Source organism: Mandrillus leucophaeus, unplaced genomic scaffold (assembly GCF_000951045.1).
Source record: "Mandrillus leucophaeus isolate KB7577 unplaced genomic scaffold, Mleu.le_1.0 Scaffold1291, whole genome shotgun sequence".
Lineage (NCBI taxonomy): Eukaryota > Metazoa > Chordata > Mammalia > Primates > Cercopithecidae > Mandrillus > Mandrillus leucophaeus.
Window position 1 is genome coordinate 52,228 of NW_012101245.1, and position 23,237 is coordinate 75,464.

At 39.4% G+C, this 23,237-nt stretch overlaps 1 protein-coding gene across 1 annotated transcript in view; it reads left to right on the top strand.

Moving 5' to 3' along the window:
* Positions 1-12,493: 12,493 nt before the first annotated feature.
* The window catches only part of RAB18 (RAB18, member RAS oncogene family), a 36,238-nt gene continuing 25,494 nt past the window's right edge, over positions 12,494-23,237 (top strand). The window contains 2 exon segments of the mRNA XM_011972449.1: positions 12,494-12,659; positions 18,153-18,208. Coding sequence (XP_011827839.1) covers positions 12,592-12,659; positions 18,153-18,208 — 124 coding nt within the window. The 5' untranslated portion in view covers positions 12,494-12,591.

Genomic DNA, 23,237 nt, shown 5'->3' on the forward strand with positions numbered 1-23,237 from the left:
CTGGAGTGCAGTGGCCGGATCTCAGCTCACTGCAAGCTCCGCCTCCCAGGTTCACGCCATTCTCCTGCCTCAGCCTCCCGAGTAGCTGGGACTACAGGCGCCCACCACCTCGCCCAGCTAGTTTTTTGTATTTTTTAGTAGAGACGGGGTTTCACCGTGTTAGCCAGGATGGTCTCGATCTCCTGACCTCGTGATCCGCCCGTCTCGGCCTCCCAAAGTACTGGGATTACAGGCTTGAGCCACCGCGCCCGGCTGTGTGTTTTAATTTTTTTATTGATATATAATATTCACATGTATTTATTGGGTATATGTAATATTTTGTTACATGCATAGAATGTGTGATAATCGAATCAGGATATTTCAGGTGTCCATAATTTTGAATAATTATCATTTCTATATTTTGAGAACATTTCAAATTGTCTCTTCTAGCTATTTTGAAATATATGATATGTTGTTAACTATACTCACCCTACTCCACTATCAATCATTAGACCTTATTCCTTCTATTTAAATGTATGTTTGTTCCATTAACCAATCTGTGTTCATTCCCTTACTCCCAGCACATAGCCTTCCCTGCCTCTGGTATCTATCGTTCTACTCTGCCTCCTTGGGATCAACTTTTTTAGCTCCCACATATGGGTGAGAACATTCGATATTTGTCTTTCTGTGCCTGGTGTATTTCACTTAACATGATGACCTCCAGTTCCATCCATGCTGCTGAAAATGACAGGATTTCATTCTTTTTTATGGCTGGTAGTATTCTATCGTGTACATGTACCATGTTTCTTTATTCATTTATCTGTCAATGGACACTTAAGTTGATTCTGTATCTTTGCTATTGTGAATAGTGCTGCAGTAAATACAAGAGTGAAGGCATCCCTTTGATATACTGATTTCTTTTCCTTTGAATAAATACCCAGTAGTGGGATTGCAGGAGCATAAAGAAGTTCAAGTTTTAGTTTTTCCACTCAAAAAGTCTGATATCTGATTAAAAAAAATTCACTAAAGGTACAGGTTAAAAAATCAACATATACAAATCAGTAGCATTTCTACACACCAATTATGAACTAAGAAAGCAATCAAGAAAACAATCTCATTTCCAATAGCTACAGAATAAAATAAAACAAAATAAAATAAAATATTTAGGAATAAATTTAACCAAGGCAGTGAAAGAGCTCTAAAGACAAACTGCAAAACACTGATGACGGAAATTTGAGAGGACACAGACAAGACATCCCATGCTCATGGGATCCATCTTGAGTTGATTTTTGTATATGGTGAGAGATGGGTCCAGTTTCATTCCTCTGCATATGGATGTACAATTTTCCTAGCACCATTTATTGAAGAGGATGTCTTTTCCATAATGTATGTTTATTTTATTTTATTTTATTCTGTAGCAATCTACAGATTCAATGCATTCCCTATCAAAATACCAATATCATTTTTCACAGAAATAAAAAAAAATCTTAAAGTTCATGTGAAGCCAAAAAAGAGCCTGAATAATCAAAACTTTCTTGAGCAAAAAGAACAAAGCTAAAAGCACACTTCCTGACTTCAAAATATATTATAAGGTTATAGTAACCAAAACAGCATGGTATTGGTATAAAAACAGTTAGACCAATGGAACAAAATGGAGAACCGAGAAATAAATCCATGTATTTACAGCCAAACTGAATTTTAACATAAGTGCCAAGAACATACATTATGGAAAAGACACCCTTTTCAATAAGTGGTGTTTGGAAAATTGTATATCCATAGGCAGAGGAATGAAACTGGACCCATCTCTCACTATATACATAAATCAACTCAAGATGAATTAAAGACTAATGCAAGACCCAAAACTATAAAGCTGCTAGAAGAAAACATGGGAGAAATAATGCAGGACACTGGTGTAGGGAAAGATATTATGGCTAGGACCTCAAAAGCACAGGCAAAAAACAAAAAATAAACAAATAGGACAATATTAAACTAAAAAGTTTCTGCACAGCAAAGGAAACAATCAACGGAGTGAAAAGACAACCTGTTGAATGGAAGAAAATATTCACAAACTACTCATCCCACGAGGGACTAATATCAAGAATGTACAAGGAACTCAAATAACTCAATAGTAAAAAATAAAATAAGCAAGTGGGAAAAAGACATGAATGATATTTCTCAAAAGCAGGCATACAAATGACCAACAGGTACATGAAAAAATGCTCAACATCACAAATCATTAGGGAAATGTAAATCAAAACTACAATGAGATATTATCTTACCCCAGTTAAATGGCTATTAAGACACACACACACACACACACACACCCCAAAACAAAACAAACAAACAAACAAAAAACCAGCGACAACAAAACCCAGATACTGGCAAGGATGTGGAGAAAAGGGAAACTAGCAAGGATGTGGTGAAGTAAAAGGAACTCTTATTGTTGGTGGGAACATAAATTAGCACAGCCACTTTATGGACACAGATATTGTGCACGAAAACACTGTCGAGATTTCTTAGGCTACTTCTTTTGTATAAGGATTTAAGTAGAGGAAACTTCATTATCATATGGATTGAAGGTTAGACTGAAGATTGCTGTTATGTCTCTTGCGATTTCTCTGAAGGTCAGGTAACAACTTAGTTTGGGTTTGGTGACATGAAACTGTAGCATGGATGACTCCATTTTGATTTTTAGTCTGGTCTTTTGGGGCCTAGAGCAAGAACTTAGTTCAAAAAAGTGACCTCCTACAGTTTTTATTTAACAGAAATTATTGCTAGGTATGGTGGCAGATGCCTGTAGTCTCAGCTACCCTGGAGGCTGAGGCAGGAGGATTGCTTGGACCCAGGAGTTTGAGGCTGTAGTGTGTGATAATCATGCCTGTGAATAGCTACTGTATTCTAGCCATAAAAACTGAATAGAAATTTAGAACTGAAAAACACAGTAATTGAAACTAAAAAAAAACAAAAACAAAACCAACTCACTGTATGGGCTTAATGGCAAAATAGAGATGTCAGAGGAAAGACCCAGTATATGTGAACAAATTTCAATAGAAATGATCATTAGATCATTTCTCTGAGTAACAGAGAAAAAGATATGAAAACACCCACATGGACTCAGGGACCTGTGCGACAATAACAAAAGATTTAACCTTTATGTCACCAGAAAGAGAGAAGAAAAAGTGGTGCCAAAAAAACTATTTAAAAAATTGGCTAAAAATCCTGAAATTTGGCAGACAACATAAACCTACGGATTTAAGAAAATCAGCAAACCTTGAATAGGATAAAACCAAGGAAACCCATTCCAAGACACATGTAACCATGAACTAAAGACAAATAAGTCTTGAAAGCCATCAGACACAAATAGCTCATTACTTATACAGAGAGAATGATGCAAATGACTGTGGAGTTCTCCTCAGAAACCATAGGGGCCAGAAAAAAGTGAGACAGTTTTCAAGTGATGAAAGAAAATAACTGTTAATTCGTAATTGTATGTCTGGTAAAAAATAATATGTTTCAGGAATAAAAGTGGAAGACATTCTTAGATTAAGTATACTTGGAAAACTATTAATTAAGGACAACCAACAGAAATGATAGGTATATGGGCATATATAATGGGCTATTATTTTTTCTTTAGTCCTTTAAACATGTTTGAAAGCAAAAATTTTAACAATGTTGAAACTGCCTTTGCAAAATTATGACTGAGACAGTGAAACAGAGCTAATCTAACCTAATCTATCTTGGTTCTAACCTTTAAACTATCCTTGTTCCTTTCTGGGCATAGGCTGAACTAACTTTGGGGGAACTTAGTTTACAGTTTATAGTTTAAAACAAAGTGGATAACAGCCCTTTCCCAAAACAAACCTTCTTCTTGCCTAGGGACTATACTGCCTTTGCAGGACTAACCAATTAACCACAAGATTAGAAATTATGGTTTAGGAGTCATGCAGCTGGAGGCTGCAAGACTCTGACCCTCCCTAAACTGCTCCTAAGATCAGTGCTTGAGATATTTTGCAGACCCTGCACTTGTTGGATCAGCTGGCACCACCCAGATTGATACACCAATCAGCACTCCTGGCTCACTGGCTTCCCCCCACCAACTAAGTTGTCCTTAAAATCTCTGATCGCTGAGTGCTGCTTGGGGAGACTGATTTGATTAATAATAAAACTCTAGTCTCCTGCACAGCTGGCTCTGTGTGAATTACTCTTTCTCTCTTGCAATTCCCCTGTCTTGATAAATTGGCTCTGTCTAGGCAGCGGGCAAGGTGAACCCACTGGGTGGTTACAATGTCTGGTGAGGATTTCAATGAATGTAGATGTAATGTACAAGACAGCCATAACGGAAGAGGGGGAAGTTACAGGAATCTATGAAATAAATGAAAATATATCATATTTAAATTTGTAGGATGCAGCTAAATCAGTGCTTAGTGGAAATTTTCTGCCATTAAATACTTTATTAGAAGAAAGATCTCAAATCAATAACCAAACTTCCTTATGTAAAACTGGAGGAACAAGAACAAAAATCAAGCAATAAGAAGGAAATAAGAAAGATAAGAATATCAATGAAATTGAAAACAGAAAAATGAGAAAAGTCAATAAAACTAAAAGTTGGTTCTTTGAAAAGATCAATAAATTGGATAAATCTCTAGCAGGAGTGACACACACAAAAAATGTGAAGTCCAAATTACCAATATCAGGAAAGAAATAGGGGAAATCACTATATAACCCTGCATACTTTAAAAAGATAATAAACAACTTCCCTCACATAAATTTGACAGCTTAGTTGAACCAGAGTAATTTCTAAAAAACACAAACTCCCCAAACTGACCAAAATAAAATAGATAATTTAATAGTCCCGTGACTATTGTAAATCATTATTCTCCGTTGAAAACTTTCTGAAAAAGAAATCTCCAGGCTCAAATAGTTTTGCCGGTAAATTCTACCAAACATATAAAGAAGGAATAAAACCAATTCCATGCAACTTCTAAAGAAATTAAATCAATAACAAATAACCTTCCAAAACATAAAGCACCAGGCCCAGATGCTTTCACTGGTAAATTTTACAAACACTTAAGGAAGAGTTAAGTTTGAATTTAGGTCAATTTTCCAAAATCTCTTTTAGAAAATAGTGAAGAAAAGACTTCCCAACCAATTTTATGATGTCAGCATAAAATACCAAAATTAGACAAAGACAATAGACAGTAGGCCAGGAGCAGTGACTCACCCCTGTAATCCTAGCACTTTGGGAGGCTGAGGTGAGTGGACCACAAGGTCAGGAGATTGAGACCATCCTGGCTAACATGATGAAACCCCGTCTCTACTAATAATACAAAAAAAAAAAAAAAAAATTAGCCAGGCGTGGTGGTGGGTGCCTGCAGTCCCAGCTACTCAGGAGGCTGAGGCGGGAGAATGGCGTGAACCCAGGAGGCAGAGTTTGCAGTGAGCCGAGATTGTGCCACTGCACTCCAGCCTGGGCAATAGAGCGAGACTCTGTCTCAAAAAAAAAAAAAAAAAAAAGAAATCCTTCCCCATCAGAGTGTTATATTTGTTATAATTTATGGAGTTACATTGACACATCATTATCACCCAAAGACCACAGTATATATTAGGGCTTACTCTTGCTGTTGTACATTTTATGGGTTTGAATAAATGTATATGGTATGTATTCACTATTATAGTATCATGGAAAGTAGTTTCGCCGACCTAAAAAAATCCTTTATTCTATGCCTATTCATCCCTTCCTCCCTACTAACGTCTACCAACCACTGATCTTTTTACTGTGTCTATAATTGTATCTTTTCCAGAATGTAATATATTTGGGATTATATAATATGCAGACTTTTCAGATTGGCTTCTTTCACTGAGTAACATGCATTTAAGTTTCCTCCATGTCTTTTCATGACTTGTTAGTTCATTTCTTTTCCATGCTGAATGATATTCCATTCTCTGGCTCGAACACAGTTAATGTATCCATTTTCCTACTGAAGGATATCTTGGTTGCTTCCAAGTTTTGGCAATTGTGAATAAAACTGCTACAAACATAGGAGGGCAGGTTTTTGTGTGGACATACATTTTTAACTTCTTTGGGTAAATACCAAGGAGCACATTTGCTGAATTGCATGGTAAGAGTCTGTAAATGTAGTAGTATAAGGAACCATCAAACTGACTTCCAAAGTTGCTGTGCCATTTTGCATTTCCACCAGCAGTGAATCAGAGTTCCTGTTGCTCCATATCCTACTCAGCATTTGGTGTTGTCAGTGTTCTGGATGTTGGCCATCCTAATAGGTGTGTAGTGGTATCTCATTGTTTTCTTAATTTTTATTTCCCCAATGACATATGATTTAGAGCATCTTTTCATAAACGTATTTGCCATCTGTGCATCTTTTTTGGTGAGGTATCTCTTAAGGTCTTTGGTCCAGTTTTTGGTTAGATTGTTAGTTTTCATATTATTGAGTTTTAAGGTTTCTTTGTACATTTTGGATAGCAGTCTTTTGGCAGAGGCATCTTTTACAAATATTTTCTCCTAGTCTGTAGCTTGTCTTCTGATTCTTTTAACATTGTCTTTCTCAGAGAAAATTTTTAAAGTTTTAATTATGTCCAGCTTGTCAGTTTCTTTCACGGATCATGAAACGTCTTCAGTGTTGTATCTAAAAAGTCATTGCCATACTCAAGGTTATCTAGATTTTCTCCTGTGACATCTTCTAGGAGCTTTATAGTTCTGTGTCACACATTAGGTCCGTAATCCATTTTGAGTTAGTTTTTGTGAAAAGTGTAAGGTCTGTTTCTAGATGCATTTTTTCACATGTGACTCTCCAGTTTTTCCAGCACCATTTGTTGAGAAGATTATTTCCTATCCATTGTATCGCCTTTGCCCCCTTGTCAAAGATCAGTTGACTATTTATGTGGATCCCAGGCTTTTATCATATTGACTCTGCCATCTTTTCCTCCTGCTCATGCTATCATGGATTGATGTCTCTTGCCCACAAAGCCTCTTAAAGTTGCATAATCATAGCTGGGCATGGTGGCATGCACCTATAGTCCCAGCTCCTGGGGAGGCTAAGGTGGGAGGATCCTTTGAGCCCAGGAATTAGAGGCTGCAGTTCTTTATGATCATTCCTGTGAAGAGCCACTGCACCCCAGCCTGGGAACATAGCGAGAAAACTGCCTCTTCAAAACGTTTCATTGGCCAGGCGTGGTGGCTTACGCCTGTAATCCCAGCACTTTGGGAGGCTGAGGCGGGCAGATCATGAGGTCAGGAGATCAAGACCATCCTGGCTAACATGGTGAAACCCCGTTTCTACTAAAAATACAAAAAATTAGCCGGGCATAGTGGTGGACGCCTGTAGTCCCAGCTACTCGGGAGGCTGAGGCAGGGAAATGGTGTGAACCTGGGAGGCAGAGCTTGCAGTAAGCCGAGATCGCGCCACTGCACTCCAGCCTGGGCAACAGAGTGAGACTGTCTCAAAAAAAAAAAAAAAAAAAAGTTTCATCATCATTGTTGATGGTAACTTTCCTGAAAACACTGTTTGTGCCGAAGATGCTGTCTCTTAATTCTTCCAAGGAAGTGAGCTTTGGGTGCTCAGGTCAATGAGTAAATGAATAGAATGGCTAGTCAGGGTCCCAGCATGAAACAAAATCTAACTCAGATGTCTCAAGAGAGTATGGAGTATAACCAAAAGACTGTTTACAGCAGCATGGTCAGGTTAGGGCACCAGGAAAAGAGGAACCTAGAGATTAACTTCGGTAGGCAGCCTTTTCCACCCTAGATCTGAGGAAGCAAAGGCAGAAAATAGTGTTACCATAGCCCACTGAGTGCTGGGGTCAGCTTGGGGAGTCACATAAGAGGAACATGTAATATAGACCCAGGAGGTCAGATACTCCTCATCGACTCTGAATTTTATTAGGAAAACAGCATCATTTGTAGGTTGCAAGTTTAAAGTTTTTACTACATCCTGTAGAGCAGCAGTGCAACCTGACAGAATATTATCTCCCTGCTGGCACTGTAACTGAGTGGGCATTGGACCATCCCATTGTCTATCATAGTAGCTGCTTCCTGAGGTGGGGTCTGGTGATAACACCAGTGAAGTCCAAGGGCATGCCTGAACCCACAACCACACTTCTGCTGTAAAATAAGTTCCTTGGTAGAAGGTGATATTATACAGATTGTAACAGAGAAGGTTGGAAAAGGGTCTGGGGTCAAATGGAAAAAACAGTGCAATGACCTTCTTCTCAGCCCCAGCTATCCTGTCCCATGGACCCTCAGACAGCGCTGCTTGTGTCAGCCTGCAAGCCTAAAGCAGCTACTCCAGCTTTTGACCCTGACCCTTCTAATCATAGGGCTAAAACCCCACCCAAGTGGTCAAAATGACATTTCAGCTACCTCTTCCACAGACTTTACTTCTAACCCCTCTCTCTAATCCCCAAGTCTTCACCCAAATAATTAAACAATGAAATGAACTCCTCTTTAAACCAGGTATGGTGAAATGTGCCTGAAGTCCCAATCACTTGGGTGGCTAAGAAAAGAGGATCTTTTGAGCCCAGGAGTTTAGAGTCCAGCCTGGGAAACATAGTGAGACCCTATCTCTAACAACAACAACAACAACAACAACAACAACAACAACAACAAAAGGTAAACTCTTCCGTGACTGCATACCAAAGCTCCTGTGCATACCAACCCAGGCAAGGAGAAGCAGTACCTGGAGAGGGTAAGGGTAGTTTTGGAACCTTAGCTCAGCCAGGGACAATGGAGCTGGGGGCGGAGGTGGCAATGCTGTATGACTTCGCTCACTAAACTCCTAAACTGCAGCCACAGACGCCTGTTACACTTGGACCCAAGCAGTCCTACATAAGCCATGAGTCACAGTGCTCATGCTGGTACCTGTTCACAGAATGTGAGTTCTCCAAGCAGCATTTCTCTTCTCTTCATTACTGATGCGATTACTAAGGGTGGAGAAAAGTCAATGGCCTGAATCTCTTTTTATCTGTCATCTGTTGTCTATCTCTGGGGCTGCCCGCTGTAGGAATGTTACTGACAGCAACATGTGATGGGCCTTCTCCATCACATCTCCAAGTGGTATCGCCATTTCAATTTCTTCCTATGTACTGGGCTTGCTCATTGCTCATCCCAAACTTCAGGTCTTAAGAATATTGCCATAGACATTTCTTTATGAGGTGATCATATATTTGGAGTATGGTAAAAATAATTAATACGAGAAGATGGATCCACAGGGGAAAGGGCAGTCAGGTATGTCTGAAACCTAAGAAAGGATTTGGCTGTTTTCCAGGGATGTAAGGATAATACCATATAGAACAGAACACCTAGGCCAAATTGTTGGTTAGGAATGCCATCTCCTTGGTTCATTTTTTTAGTGTCTTGCTATCTGCCCTGAATCTTGGAACCACTGCTCTAAAAGAGTTCTGAAAAATTTTGCCTTCAAGGTTCACCTTTACATAAAATTCACTATGGCTGAAACGAAGCTCATATTCCTTCTTGTTTCTATCTTGGGTTTTCTCTTGGATTGGTAGTGCTGAGGCTTGAAACATTTGGAGAAATGTTTGATGTTTTTCTTTCCCTTTTTTTCCCTCTCCTTCACTAAGTATGGGACAATTATTCCTTATGTCTTTTACATACATCTGTTTATTGCCAACCCCCATGTAGGGATGTCTTGGCAGTTGTGTATGTTGGCCTGAACCTCAGGAGAAAAATCTCAGCCAGAGATATACATTTGGGGATGAAGAAGCCAAGAAGGCAACCGGGGACAGTGTAAGTAGAGCAAGAAGATAAAACCAGGCTAAAATCCTAAAGACAAAATTGTTTAAAAAATGAGCAAGAAGATCACAGAAAAAAAAACAAACCGAGAAATAACCAAGAGGTGGTGCATGCCTGTAATTTCAGTAATTCAGGAGGCTGAGGCAGGGGGATTGCTTGAGCCCAGCAGTTTGAGACCAGCAACATAGCAAGACTCCATCTCTAAAAAACTTTTAAAGAAATTAGTTAGGCGTGGTGATGCATGCCTGCAGTTCCAGCTACTCAAAGGCTGAGATAGGAGGATTACTTCTTGAGCCCAGAAGTTAGAGACCACCCTGGGCAGCATAGCACTATCCCATCTCTTAAAAAAAAAAAAAAAAAGAAAAAAAGAAAAAAGAAAAGAAAAGAAAAGTAAAAGAAAGAGAGAAAATGGCCAAAAGATGGAGGAAATCCAAGAGAAAATGATATTGCCAAAGTCTGTCAACAGTATTACAGGTTGCAAGAGATCGCCCTGGATTTATTGATGAAGTTTTTGTTTTTGTATTTATCTTGGTGTGAATAGTACCGTGCAATGGTTCTCAAACTTTTTGGTTGTACAAATTATTGTATATCTTACAAACTATTGAAGACCTGAAAGAGCTTTTGATTATAAGAACCCCAAAGAGATTACATCTCTTATTTATCCTACTAGAAATTAAAGCTGAGAAAATTTTAAACATGTTAATTTACGTAAAAACAATAATAAACCTATTACCAGTTAATAGAAATATTTATGAAAATAACCAAAACAAAAAAATTGAGAACAGTGGCAATGTTTTACATTTTAGGAAATCCCTTTAATATCTGGCTTAATATAATAGAAAACCATTAAGTTCACATATCTTGTTCTGCCTTCAATCTGTTTTGCTATTACATGTTATTAGTATATAGCCTTTGGAAAACTCCATTATATTATCATTAGAGAATGTGCATAAAAAATATTAACTATGAAAATAGTTTGATCTTGCAACCCCCTGAAAGGTTTTCAGGAATTTCTAGGGATCTGGGGACCCCACGGCAGGACAGCTTGACAATACTGTGAACCTCATAAATAAGGTCTTTTTGTCGTGATGAAAAGTAAGCTAGATAGACTTGACTGAAATTTCAAGGGCTATTTGATGAGAAGGGGAGGTTGTTTCATTGACATTATTCTCTAAGGTTAGGAATGGACTCTACAACATTCATTCGATTAATTCATTCAGGATACATTTATTTCGCACACATTATGTGCCAGGAAGTACTCTAGATACTGAAGACATACCAGTAGACAAAATAAAAAATCCTTGCCTTCATGAGACTTCTAATAAAGTAGTAAAATATATAGTGTATCAGAGAGTGGTTAAGTCCTATGCAGAAAAAACAATGTAAAGAGGTCTAGAGAATGCTGGAGGGATTTGCATATTTCAGTAGAATGGACAGGGAAGGCCTCTTTAAGAATGCAACAGTTGAGCAAAGACCTGAAGGAGGTGAAGCCATTTAGATATCTTTTGAAAGGGCTTTTCCAGCTATTTAATAAATTAATTTCTTAACATTTGAAATTTTATTTATATGTAGTCTTTAATCAAATATTATTGTATATGACATTAGCTGCAGGTACAAGGAAATCAGACAAGAGAACTGAGGTTTATTGAGTGCCTGCCATGTACCAGGCACTGTGCTAAGTATTATGAATGAGGTTTGGTGTCTTCACTAAGATTTACAACTTAATGCAGGAGGCAAGGTGTAGACATACACTTCCTGCAGTGTGGGTGTAGCAGTTCTTATGAGAAGAGTTGGCTTGAAGTTGCACCGCCAGAAGTAATGCACTTGACCTACCTGAAGTCTAGGCCTCCATTTCAAGATGAATTAGAGTGTGGAGGGTGCTCTCCACTCTAACAGAGGGGAAGCCAGCAAGTTAATACCTGATCACACCTTTTATAGAGCGCTTTGGTTAACAATATGTCTTCACGCCAGGCGCGGTGGCTCAAGCCTGTAATCCCAGCACTTTGGGAGGCTGAGATGGGTGGATCACGAGGTCAGGAGATCGAGACCATCCTGGCTAACACGGTGAAACTCCGTCTCTACTAAAAAATACAAAAAAAACCTAGCCGGGCGAGGTGGCAGGCGCCTGTAGTCCCAGCTACTCGGGAGGCTGAGGCAGGAGAATGGCGTGAACCCGGGAGGCCGAGCTTGCAGTGAGCTGAGATCCGGCCACTGCACTCCAGCCTGGGCGACAGAGCGAGACTCCGTCTCAAAAAAAAAAAAAAAAAAAAAATGTCTTCACAAGTTAACTCATTTAACCTTCATAACAATAAGAAGCAGATGTTCTAAGAAGTGTTACTGTGTCTCTCAGAGATGAAGAAAGGCTCAGAAAGCCGGGTAGTATGACAGGCAGTTATAAGGTAGAGGTAGACCTAAATTTAAGATAATCTGCTTCAAGCACAGTGCTTTACCCACCGCAGTGCAGCTGTTATGAGCAGCTGCTGAAATAAAACAGCTTGATACTCTCCTGACAGTCCTCCCACTGACTCGACAGGAGGGTTAGGTTGAGGTTGGGGCGGAGCTAGACCTCATAAAGAAGCCAATGAAGTGACACACAGCTCTCCCCACCTGCGCTTGCGCAGGGGAGGAACACGCAGTCCGGAAAAACGCCGGGGATTCTGGGTTGCGCAGCCGTGGAGCTACCTCAAGGCGGAACTGGGGCGTCCAGGGCTTCGGCAGCCTGAACACCCGGTGTGAAAGGAAGGTGGCAGCCGTGGAGCGATGCGCATGCGCAGCAGCTCACTCTGCTGAAGGGCTGAGAGGCGCACCGGGGCGGCCAGCTGGGGTCGGAGCGGAGCGGGGTCAGGATGGACGAGGACGTGCTGACGACCCTGAAGATCCTCATCATCGGCGAGAGTGGGGTGGGCAAGTCCAGGTGAGGCGGGCGTGCGGGTCGTGACGAGGGTGACTGGGCTCTTTCTGTCCCGGTGGCTGCTGTCTCCTGGGCCGCGACGGGAACTGCATACTGCGGCGGCGGGCGCGGGCCGGGCTCGGGCCGGCTCCACTTGCGCCCTCCTCGGCCTCTGGGCTGCGCTCTCCCGCGGCTTCTCCTCCCCTCGCCCCACCCGCGCGGCTGGTTCCCGGCCTCTGCCAGGCCCAAGTTCTCTGAGTCGCTCTCTCTCCTGTGGCGCCGAGAAAACACCATTCGGAGGGCCGCCGCTCCGCCGGCCGGTTTGCTGCGCGGAGCTCAGGGCGTGGCGGGTTGGTTTGGGCCCGAATCTGGCCGGGGGGCGTCTTGCCTCGAACTCTTCGGGGTTCAGGCTGCCTGTCACCCCGAGACCCGGGAGACATAACTTTCCCACTTGAGGGTTTCTGTGGGGCCTTCTCTAAATACATAATGTCCTCGGGAAGTTTCGTGACGCCTTAGGTCCCATTCCTGGCCTGTTTGGGCGCAGCTTAATGTCGCTTCTTTTACTTTTTTATTAGTCGGCTGTGGAAGAACTCCTGGATCTTGTGACTGCTGGAAAATTTCGCTTTAGTGTAAGGTCTGAGTGCTTCAGCCGTGGGTCACCTTTGAAAATAAAATGTAGTTGTTATTTCTCATTTTCCCACATCCTATGGAGACAGAAGATTAGTGTTGTCTTTTCATTTTTGACTTTTTTCCTTGGGGAAAATAATATTGACAGTGGAGTTGAGTATAAGGTAAGACATGGATCTAGGTGGATGTTGCTAGAGGGTTGTGATTTCATCCAGGTCTTGGAACAGAGTTCTCCAGGTGGTCATTCTTGCCATCTGATTATGAGTAGGTTATGTTCAAGGCCGTCCTGATCCTTAAACCGCATTTACACTCCGGGGGCTGTAATCAGTTTCATATTTTAGCTATACCTTCTGATACACATATCTTTCAAATGATTTTTTATATTTCATAAATTGAAGTAGCCTTCATTCTACAAGCTAGAATGAAAGCTCTCCTCAAATAACTTGTAAAAGTCACTTCGTAAAGTCTTACTTTTTAAAAGCTTCTTCAGAATGTGAAAACTTATGTAATATATTCTGATATTATTTATTTATTTATTTATTGAGACGGAGTCTCGCTCTATTGCCAGGCTGGAGTGCAGTGGCGCCATCTCGGGTCACTGCAGCCTCCGCCTCCTGGGTTCAAGCGATTCTGGACTATAGGCCTCCCCAGTAGCTTGGACTACAGGCGGGCACCATTATGCCTAGTTAACTTTGTACTTTTCGTAGAGATGGATTTTCACCATGTTGGCCAGGCTATGGTCTCGATCTTGACCTTGTGATCCGCCCACCTCGGCTTCCCAAAGTGCTAGGATTACTGGCATGAGCCACCAGTTTGACAACACGTTTTCATAGTGTTCCTCATGTAATGTACTCTGTGTCTACTGGAATGAAGGATTTGCACATACCAAGGAATAGAATAATGAAATACTATGAATTAGCAAACCAGCATGATTTGTCTGTGTGTGTGTAAAAGGGATGAGTAAAATTATTTACGTGATCATCTATTATTGCACATGCATATTTGAGGGTTAAAAAGTTAATGTAAACATTGTCTTAATAGGAATTTCATAGCCTTGTGATCTTTCTTTTTCTTTTCTCCTTTTTTCCTTGAGACATGGTTCTCATTTAAGTTCAGTCATATGAAATGAGTGTTTTTGAAGTCAGGAATGGTTGATTGTCATTTCATGTAGTTCAACCCAATACATGGTCTGTTAGCACTTTTTCTAAATGTATTGCATGGATGACAAGTTAGGGCGTGTTGAAATTTTCTGGAAGGTTAACTGGAGTATATAAACAAAACGCCTCTGCTCTACCAGCTGTTTTTTTGAGACAGGGTCTTGTTCTGTCACCCAGACTGGAGTGCAGTGGCATGATCATAGCTCACTGCAGTCTCAATCTCCTGGGCTCAAGTGATCCTCCCACCTCAGCCTTCTGAGTAGCTGGACTATAGGCACAAGTCACCATGCCTGACTAGCGTTTTTTATTTTTTATAGAGAGGAGGACTCACTGTGTTGCCCAGGCTGGTCTCGAACTCCTGAGCTCAACAGATTCTCCTGCCTTGACCTCCCAAAGTGCTAGGAACATAGGCATGAGCCACCACAACCGGCCCTACTTCTAAAATTTTTTTCATAGATGGGATTTTCCTATGTTGCCCAGGCTGGTCTCAAGCACACGGGCTCAAGCCAACCTCCTGCCTCATACTCCTAAATTGCTGGGATTACAGACACGAGCCATGACACCCAACCAAGGTTCTCCTTGTAGAGTAAGGCCTGTTAAGTGGATTTATCAGTCTCCCTAGTTCATGTCACCGAAACACATTTACCATGGGCCTAATCTGTTTTAAACTTTTTCCTCAATACGTGGCAATGGATTATCAACTGCTCCCAGCAAGATTTTGACACTTTGTTTCTTTTGTGAAAGGATTACATATAGTGAGAAAGTTGTCTTATTTGTCTAGCTGGATATACATTATTTGCCTATGTGATATGCTATGGAAAGCAATCTTGAACACTTATGTTTCTGGATAAGATGAGAATAAATGACTCTACCAAAATAGAAGGCTATGCCTTTTAAAGTGAATTAGTACAAAAACGTTTGTCGTGGATATGATCTTAAAGGATTGTTTTAACCAAGTTGGTTTCTGTTTCATTACAGAGCTGGAGCTAGTGGAAGTGAGATAGCACTTGTGTTGTTGGGGGAAAACAAAGGATATGTTTAATCCGAATTAGTGGATTACTTTCTAGTGTATTTCATAGTGTGAGAGTCTAAAGGGTATGTGATAGTAGTCAGGAGATCACGATTATGAAACTGGGGCTGCCACTTGTGTGACCTTGTGTGTAATACTTGAATGCTGTAGGCCTTCATTTCAAAAGTGAGGGGGTTGGAATAGAAACCTCTCAGACCCTAAATGTATAAGACTAGGATTCTGTGGCTAGGCCTGGTGAGGGAAAGAGTAGCAGAACGTATTGAGAACTGAAAGGGATTAGAGAGACCTATTATCTAAATTGCTGTCCCTCCTATGCCCCTTGCCTTCCCATTTTGTTTTTTTTTTTGGTGAATTTCATTTGTAAATTTAAAAAATGCAGATTAGTCATAATCACACTGTTTATTATAAATTTGGTCGCACCTAAGTGCCATGGCGATAGTTACTCCTTCCATCTCTACTTCTGCATGGGAAACATTTTGCTCTTTTAACTTTGAAAATATGAGTGTGTAAATATACAATACTATAAGAATGGTGCTTCTGCCAGGTGCAGTGGCTCATTCTATAATCCTAGCTACTCAGGAGGCTGAGACAGGAGGATCTCTTGAGGCCAGGAGTTCGAGACCAGCTTGGGCAACATAACGAGACCATGCCTCTAAAAAAATAAAAATAAAAAAATAAGCCAGCCGTGGTGATGCACACCTGTCGTGCCAGTTACTTGGGGGTCTAAGGTGGGAGGATTAGTGAGCTGCAGTTGTGCTACTGCATTCCAGCCTGGGTGACAGAGTGAGACCCTGTCTCTAAAAAAAAAAAAAAAAAAGGGTTCTTAATTATTTTGAGATTGTCAGTTCCTCTCAATATCTAATAGAGAAATGAACTCTCTTCCCCTTTCAAAGTCTAATAGAGAAATGGACTCTCTGCCTAGAAAAAGACATACATAGAATTTAGAATACTTTTTGGGCTACCAGGGTACCCCTGTCTAAGATCTGATGTATACCCTGAGCCTGTATTAAAATTTGTTGCTTCACACCATGCCACCAGTTCTCTGCCTCTCCTGATGAAGTACTGTTAATAACAAAGGCGTTTTAAGGATTAGCAATTATGAGAGAAAAACCTCTGACTTTGTGTCTGCACATTGCCATGTGTTCAGTAAATAATACCCAATATCATCATTATTGTATTATTATGATATTATTACAACTAGTCTACAAGGTAATGTTAACTTAAGTTTTTGTAGTAATATTTTCTGTGGTGACCACATGTAGATATTATGTATCTTTTCTTAAATTATGGTTAACTGAGTATGTTGGGAGAAAAGAAAAATTTTATAGGTAGTCTTTAAGAGTCTTACTAGTATTGTTACCTACGTTCCAAGTAAGTAAATATAGTCAAGATGTTAGGTGGATAAATCTAGAATTTGACTCTTCTGTTTTACTTTGATTTTGTGATGCTGGTTTTATGGTAAACACAAGAAAACAAAACCAGTAAGGGAGAGTTAATCCTTCAAATATAATTAATGACAGTGGGTTTGGAAACTACCAGGAGGCCATTATATTTTGCAAAAACTCTATGGACAAAACATACCTCTACCAGCAATAATCACAACCTATAGAAAGTCATAAGATTTTTCTATAATTTAGATACCTGATGGCTGTTTCTTTGATTTTATTCATGCAAACAGGTCAATTAGGATAGTCTTATACTTCAGAAGTTAACATGAGGGAAGGTTGAATGACTTTAAAATCAAGGGCTTTAACAAAAGCTTAGATTTCATTTTTGAAGAGCTTCTAATAACTGACACTTCTGCTTCGTAGTAAGTAAAATAATTCTGGAAGATGTAAAATCTTAGAGTACCCTTCTAATCTGGCATCTTTAGCTTTTTATCCCTTTTTATCCCTAGGCGTCTTTATCTTTTATCCCTCCTTTCTGGTTTCTTATCATTTCCTAGGTTTAGTCCTTCGTTCTCTCTTGCCATAACCTTGGCAGTTGTCTTCCGTTGATTTTCTTCTATTTTTTGTTAGTATTAACATTTTAAAACAAAGAGCAGTATTTGTCATAACTTCTTTAAAAGCCTCCAGTAGCCTCCAGTTGCCTACTTGGTTTTATACACTCTACCAGGTGTTTGCCCGAGTCTACCTACTCTGTCGTGTGATCTTTCTTTTTACCTCTCTTTTTACTATATCTTCTCTTAGGTAGTAGCCATACTGCGTGTTACAGAATGCTCGGCTTTGATATGTTTCTGGTTTTGCTTGAATTCAGAGTGGATTACACAATCAGATTTTTAAAAGCTAGTTTGTTGCATTCTAAGGGACTTTATTTTTTCCCTTTTCATCTATGTCAGTTAAAGCATGACATGCTGTTAGTATCATTTTTCTCAGAAGGACATACCAGAACAGTTAAACAACAACAACAACAACAAAAACCCCCACGTTTTGTACTTGGGGGATTGTGTAGGAGACCGTGGGGAATATATTTAATAGTAAACTGCTTTGCTCTTGGGATTTTTGAATTGCCTTTCTAGTAATTTAATTTTTCTGTGTATACCTGCTCTAGTAATTTAATTTTTCTGTGTATACCTGCTCTAAGAGAAGGCCTACATCATTTATTATCTGCATCTAATAATGTGTGACCAAATAGTCATGAACACATTTATCATATGATGAGAAAATTCAAGTTCCCAACCTGTCTTTTTAATATCTCTTTCAGTCTGCTCTTGAGGTTCACAGATGATACATTTGATCCAGAACTTGCAGCAACAATAGGTAAGCCTGTGTTTAAAAATTCTATAGAAATGGCCAGTATTTTCTTGCCTTTGGCCTTTTTAATCTAAATCCTTCTACCTTCTTCTCACCACCCCACTGCCTCCATGTTTGTTGAAATCTTATTTGTCCTTCAAGACTTATTTTGGTATCATTAAATCTCTGAAGCTTTTCTAAATCTTACCAAGAGAAAATAACTTCCTTATCTGTTGTCTCATGGCACTTTATTAAAACTGCTAATGTAATTTTCTGTACACACATTTCTTTCCTATACTTTGGATTGTCTTTTATTTTGTAATATACAACAGTTATATTTGAATACTTATTGTATGCCAGGGAAACTTGGTCTCCGTCATTATGGACCTAACAGAGTGTGTTAATTTTGTATGTTCAGCATTTGCTACAGTGTTTGACATGTATTCTTATCTTTACATATATATTGATACTAGTTATTAAGGATTGTTAGGAGCAATGATACTTAAATGCCTTTTAAGGATAAAATTTAGATTGCCTGAAAGTGGTTAGTCACACTAACTTATGAGAATATATGAGAAGATAGAGATAAGTATTTTGGTATCATGTGTTTAGACTGTAGGCAACGTAAAGGGATGAAGAGACCACTTGGAATAGTTGAAAGGTAGCTGAGCTGAGTCAGAGCTAGATAATAGTCTTGGTTGGCTTTGCCTTGAATTATGTGTAATCTTGATGAAGTCACTTGACTTACTAACTTCATCTGTAAATTGGAAGGATTTGGGGAGAGAGAATACTTTTTTTTCCAGCTTTAAAATTTCATGATCTGATGAGGAGAATATAGTAAAGATGATCCTAGCATTATTGTCAGGGAAAATAAAGAGTTTTTCTTAACTGCCTTTATTTGTTTTCATTTATTGTGTGTCTATTTTTAAAATTTTATTGTGAAACAATTTCAGACCACAGATTTGTAAAAATAGCACAAATAATTCATGTGTATCCTATTAAATTACTCTAAATGTTAATGTTTGTCACATTTGCTTTATCATTCTCTCTCTACATACACACAGTATTCTTTTTTAAAAAAATGAATTGAGAGTAGTTTGTAGACATGATGTCTTCAATGTCTGCATATTTTAATGTGTATTTCTTAAATGAACATAGATACATTTTATTGTCTATTCACAGATTTTATCAGTTGTTCCATTAATGTCTCATATAGCAAAAGACAAATAATTGTTTCGGGTCCAGGATCATATGTTGAACTTAGTTATTTCTCTTTAGTCTCTTTTATTTCATTTAATTAAAGAATTAATTTATTTTTGAGACAAAGTCTTGCTCTGTCGCTCAGGCTGGAGTGCAGTGGCACCATCTCAGCTCAGTGCAACCTCCACTTTCCAGGTTCCAGTGATCCTCCTGCCTCAACCACCTGAGTAGCTGGGACTACAGGCGCATGCCACCATGCCTGGCTAATTTTTCTTTGTATTTTTGGTAGAGACAGGGTTTGCCATGTTGGCCAACCTGGTCTCGAGCTCCTGACCTCAAGTGATCTACCCATCTCAGCCTCCCAAAGTACTGGGATTACAGCTTTGAGCCACCGTGTCGAGCCTCTTCAGCCTCTTTTAATCAACAATTCATCAGTCTTTATTTGCCTTTTCAGGGCCTTGACATTTTTGAAGAGTAAATAATTATTTTGTAGAATGTCTCTCAATTTGTGTATGTCTGGTGTGTCCTTACAGTTAGATTCAGATTATGCAGTTTTGGCAGGAATTCCACAGAAGTGTTTTCCAGAGCATAGTGTCAGGAGGCACATTGTGTCTATTTATCCCATTTACTAGTGGTGGGACTTTGGTTACTTAAGGTGATATATGCCAGCTTACTCCTCTGTGAAGTTATTATTTTTCCCTTCATAACTAATATATATATTTATTGTAGAGAGATACATTGAGACTATATAGGTATCCTCCGTCTTACACCTTTTGCCCTCTTGTTGTAGCATCCATTGATAATTCTTGCCTGTGACAAGTGATAAGGACAGTATATGATCTTGTCATTCCAACTGTGATTGTTATCAAATGGGGATTTTTAAAAAAATGCCATCACTCTGTCTACATATCTTGTTTGGAATTCTGTAAGTAAGAGCTCTTTTTTTTTTTTCTTTTTTTATGAGGCAGTGTTTTGCTGTGTTGCCCAGGCTGGCCTCAGACTCCTGGGCTCAAGCGATCCTCCTGCCTCAGCCTCCCAAGTAGGTGGAACCACAGCCATGCACCACCATGCCCAGCTCAGGAGGAGCTCATGTTTGTTTGTTTCTTTTTCTTCATATGAACTCATGGTGCCTGTAAATTTTCAATAAATTAGGCATTACTTAGCTTTTGCATGATATTAACATTTACAGATTTACTGTTATTTGTGTCATAGGAAAGGGAATCATTTAAAACACTAATTCAAAATCCATTGTAATTTGGCTTTATTATTATTATTTAATTAATTAATTTTTTTTTTTGAGACAGTCTTGCTCTGTTGCTCAGGCTGGAATGAAGTGGCACAACCTTGACTCACTGCAGCCTCTACCTCTCTGTTCAAGTGATTCTGGTGCCTCAGCTTCCTGAGTAGCCAGGACTACAGGCATGCACCACCACACCTGGCTAATTGTATTTTTAGTAGAGACGGGTTTTGCTATGTTGGCCAGGCTGGTCTTGAACTCCTGGCCTCAAGTGATCCACCCACCTTGGGCCTCCCAAAGTGTTGAGATTATGGGTATGAGCCACTGTGCCCAGACTGGTGTATTATTTACTCCTATAAAAATTACTTAGTAGTAAAACCTTATTTTGGTCAAAACCTGTCTGAGTACATATTGGTAATGGCTAGCCAGGAGGAGAGCAGTAGCAACTGGCAGAAAAATAAACTTGCCTAAAGTTAAAATTTTACTGAAGGAATGAACATACATATAATATTAACTGTCTACATTACAAACTCAAATGGAATTTGGGGACTAGTAGCATGCCAAATCATGGGTTGTCTTTATTACTAAAAAGGCTTTGTCTTCTGCAAAGACAAATATTAAGATTATAGTATGCTGGTGAAAATATATATAATTTGTTCCCCAAATAGGCCCTGGATCTTGAATATGTTGAACAAAGTATCTTTTACATTGAAGCATCAGATTACTTTCTGCCTTAGGTAATAACATGTATATATATGTGTATATATATATTTTTTGTTTTTGTTTTTTTTTGAGATGAGAGTCTCTCTGTGTTGCCCAGGCCGGAGTGCAGTAGTGCCTGATCTCAGCTCACTGCAGTCTCCGCCTCCCAGGTTCAAGTGATGCTCCTGCCTCAGCCTCCCAAGAAGCTGGGATTGCAGGTGCGTGCCACCATGCCTTGCTAATTTTTATATTTTTAGTAGAGATGGGATTTCAGTATATTGGCCAGGCTGGTCTTGAACTCCTGACCTCAAACGATGCACCTGCCTCAGCCTCCCAAAGTGCTAGGATTACAGGCGTGAGCCACCACGCCCAGCCCACACATGAGTTTTTAAAATAAAAACAATTACTTAATGACCTTGTGAAAATTAGTGTTTTATGGAAAATTGGTGTTTTACCCCACAGTAAAATAGTAGTAAGGAAAGTGTATTGTTACCTTTTAGTAACTTAGTGAGACACTTAAGTTTCCGTCTTGTATAAAATACTCTTTTAAGATAATTGTTGGATTTGCAATTGCAGATGGTACTATAAAGTTAGCATTTTTCTTTGTTGGCAATTAGCTAAAAACAACAAAGAGAGGGAAAAACTGACACACAAACCCAGCATTCCACTAAACTAGAAGACAGTTAAAAACCGCAAGCCACAAAATAGGTGGAATTGTTGCCAGGAGCAGTGGCGATCAGGCTGGCTGCATGTGGGAAGAAGTAGATAGAATGCCATGGCTGTGGAGCTCAGAGACAGCAAGAAACATGAAACTGCAAGGCCCCCCTGAGATATAAAACCTAAACCCCTTGTTTACAAAAGTGAAATGGGTTTCTTCAGCTCAAGGCAGGAGCTTTCCTGCACCTAGTTTGATTCTAAGAAGTCGGGGAAATAAAGCCAAACGGGGAGTCACATAAACAAACCATTTTTGCAGGAAGTAATATGTGTCTGTCTCTATAGCAGTTGGGGAGGAGATGACTGCATTGTGAAAAACCTCCAGACTGCCTGTCTGCACTGGCTGTTGAGAAGTAAAACGCTAAACTGTCTCTTAGGTAAATCTCTGAGTCACGAAAAGGTTGTCAGTCCAGAACTGGAGGCACTCTGGCCTTCTGCATGAACCTCTTACAGATATCAGGTTCCATACAACCAGCACTTCTTCAAAGATGAATAACCAAAAGGAATTCATTAAGCTTGACTGCCACAAATGTTTGGAAATCAGAAAGGAAGAAAGAAACAGAAAAACGAAGGACAAATGAAGAACAGTAACCTAAAATATTGCCATAAAGAAGATGAACATTGTGACCAAACATTTTGCCATGAGTTTAGAAAGCTTAATGAAGTATTTACTTCATTAGCAGCTCAAAGCAGTTGATATAAGAGGCCAGGGAAGAAATAGAGTGATTGCATGAGAAAATGCAAGGTAAGCTGATTGAGTGGAAAGAAAAATAAATGAAATTAGAAAATAAAACCTTTACTGAAATGAAGATGAAATTGAAAGGATCACGTAGATAATAGAGAACTGTGGAAGATACAATAAGAGACAGAGTCTAGAAATGGAAAAAGCAAGTAGAATTTACCAAAATTAATGAAAATGTTAAAGTGAATTAGAAAATGATAGATATGGAAATCAGAGAAGGAAATCCAACATATGCATATTGAGACTCAGAAGGAAACATACCGAAACATAAATTTTTAAAAATGTAGTACAAGATAACATTTCTGACTTAAAAATAAACAGTTATATACACAAAATTGCAGGGTTGTTTTTTTTTTTTTTTTTTTTTTTGTCCTCATTGTTTTAAAATTTAACGAGGCTGTCCCTTGATCTAGATGTTTTGCTTCCTTTATAGTGGCCCATTGGCCTTCTTAATATTGTGT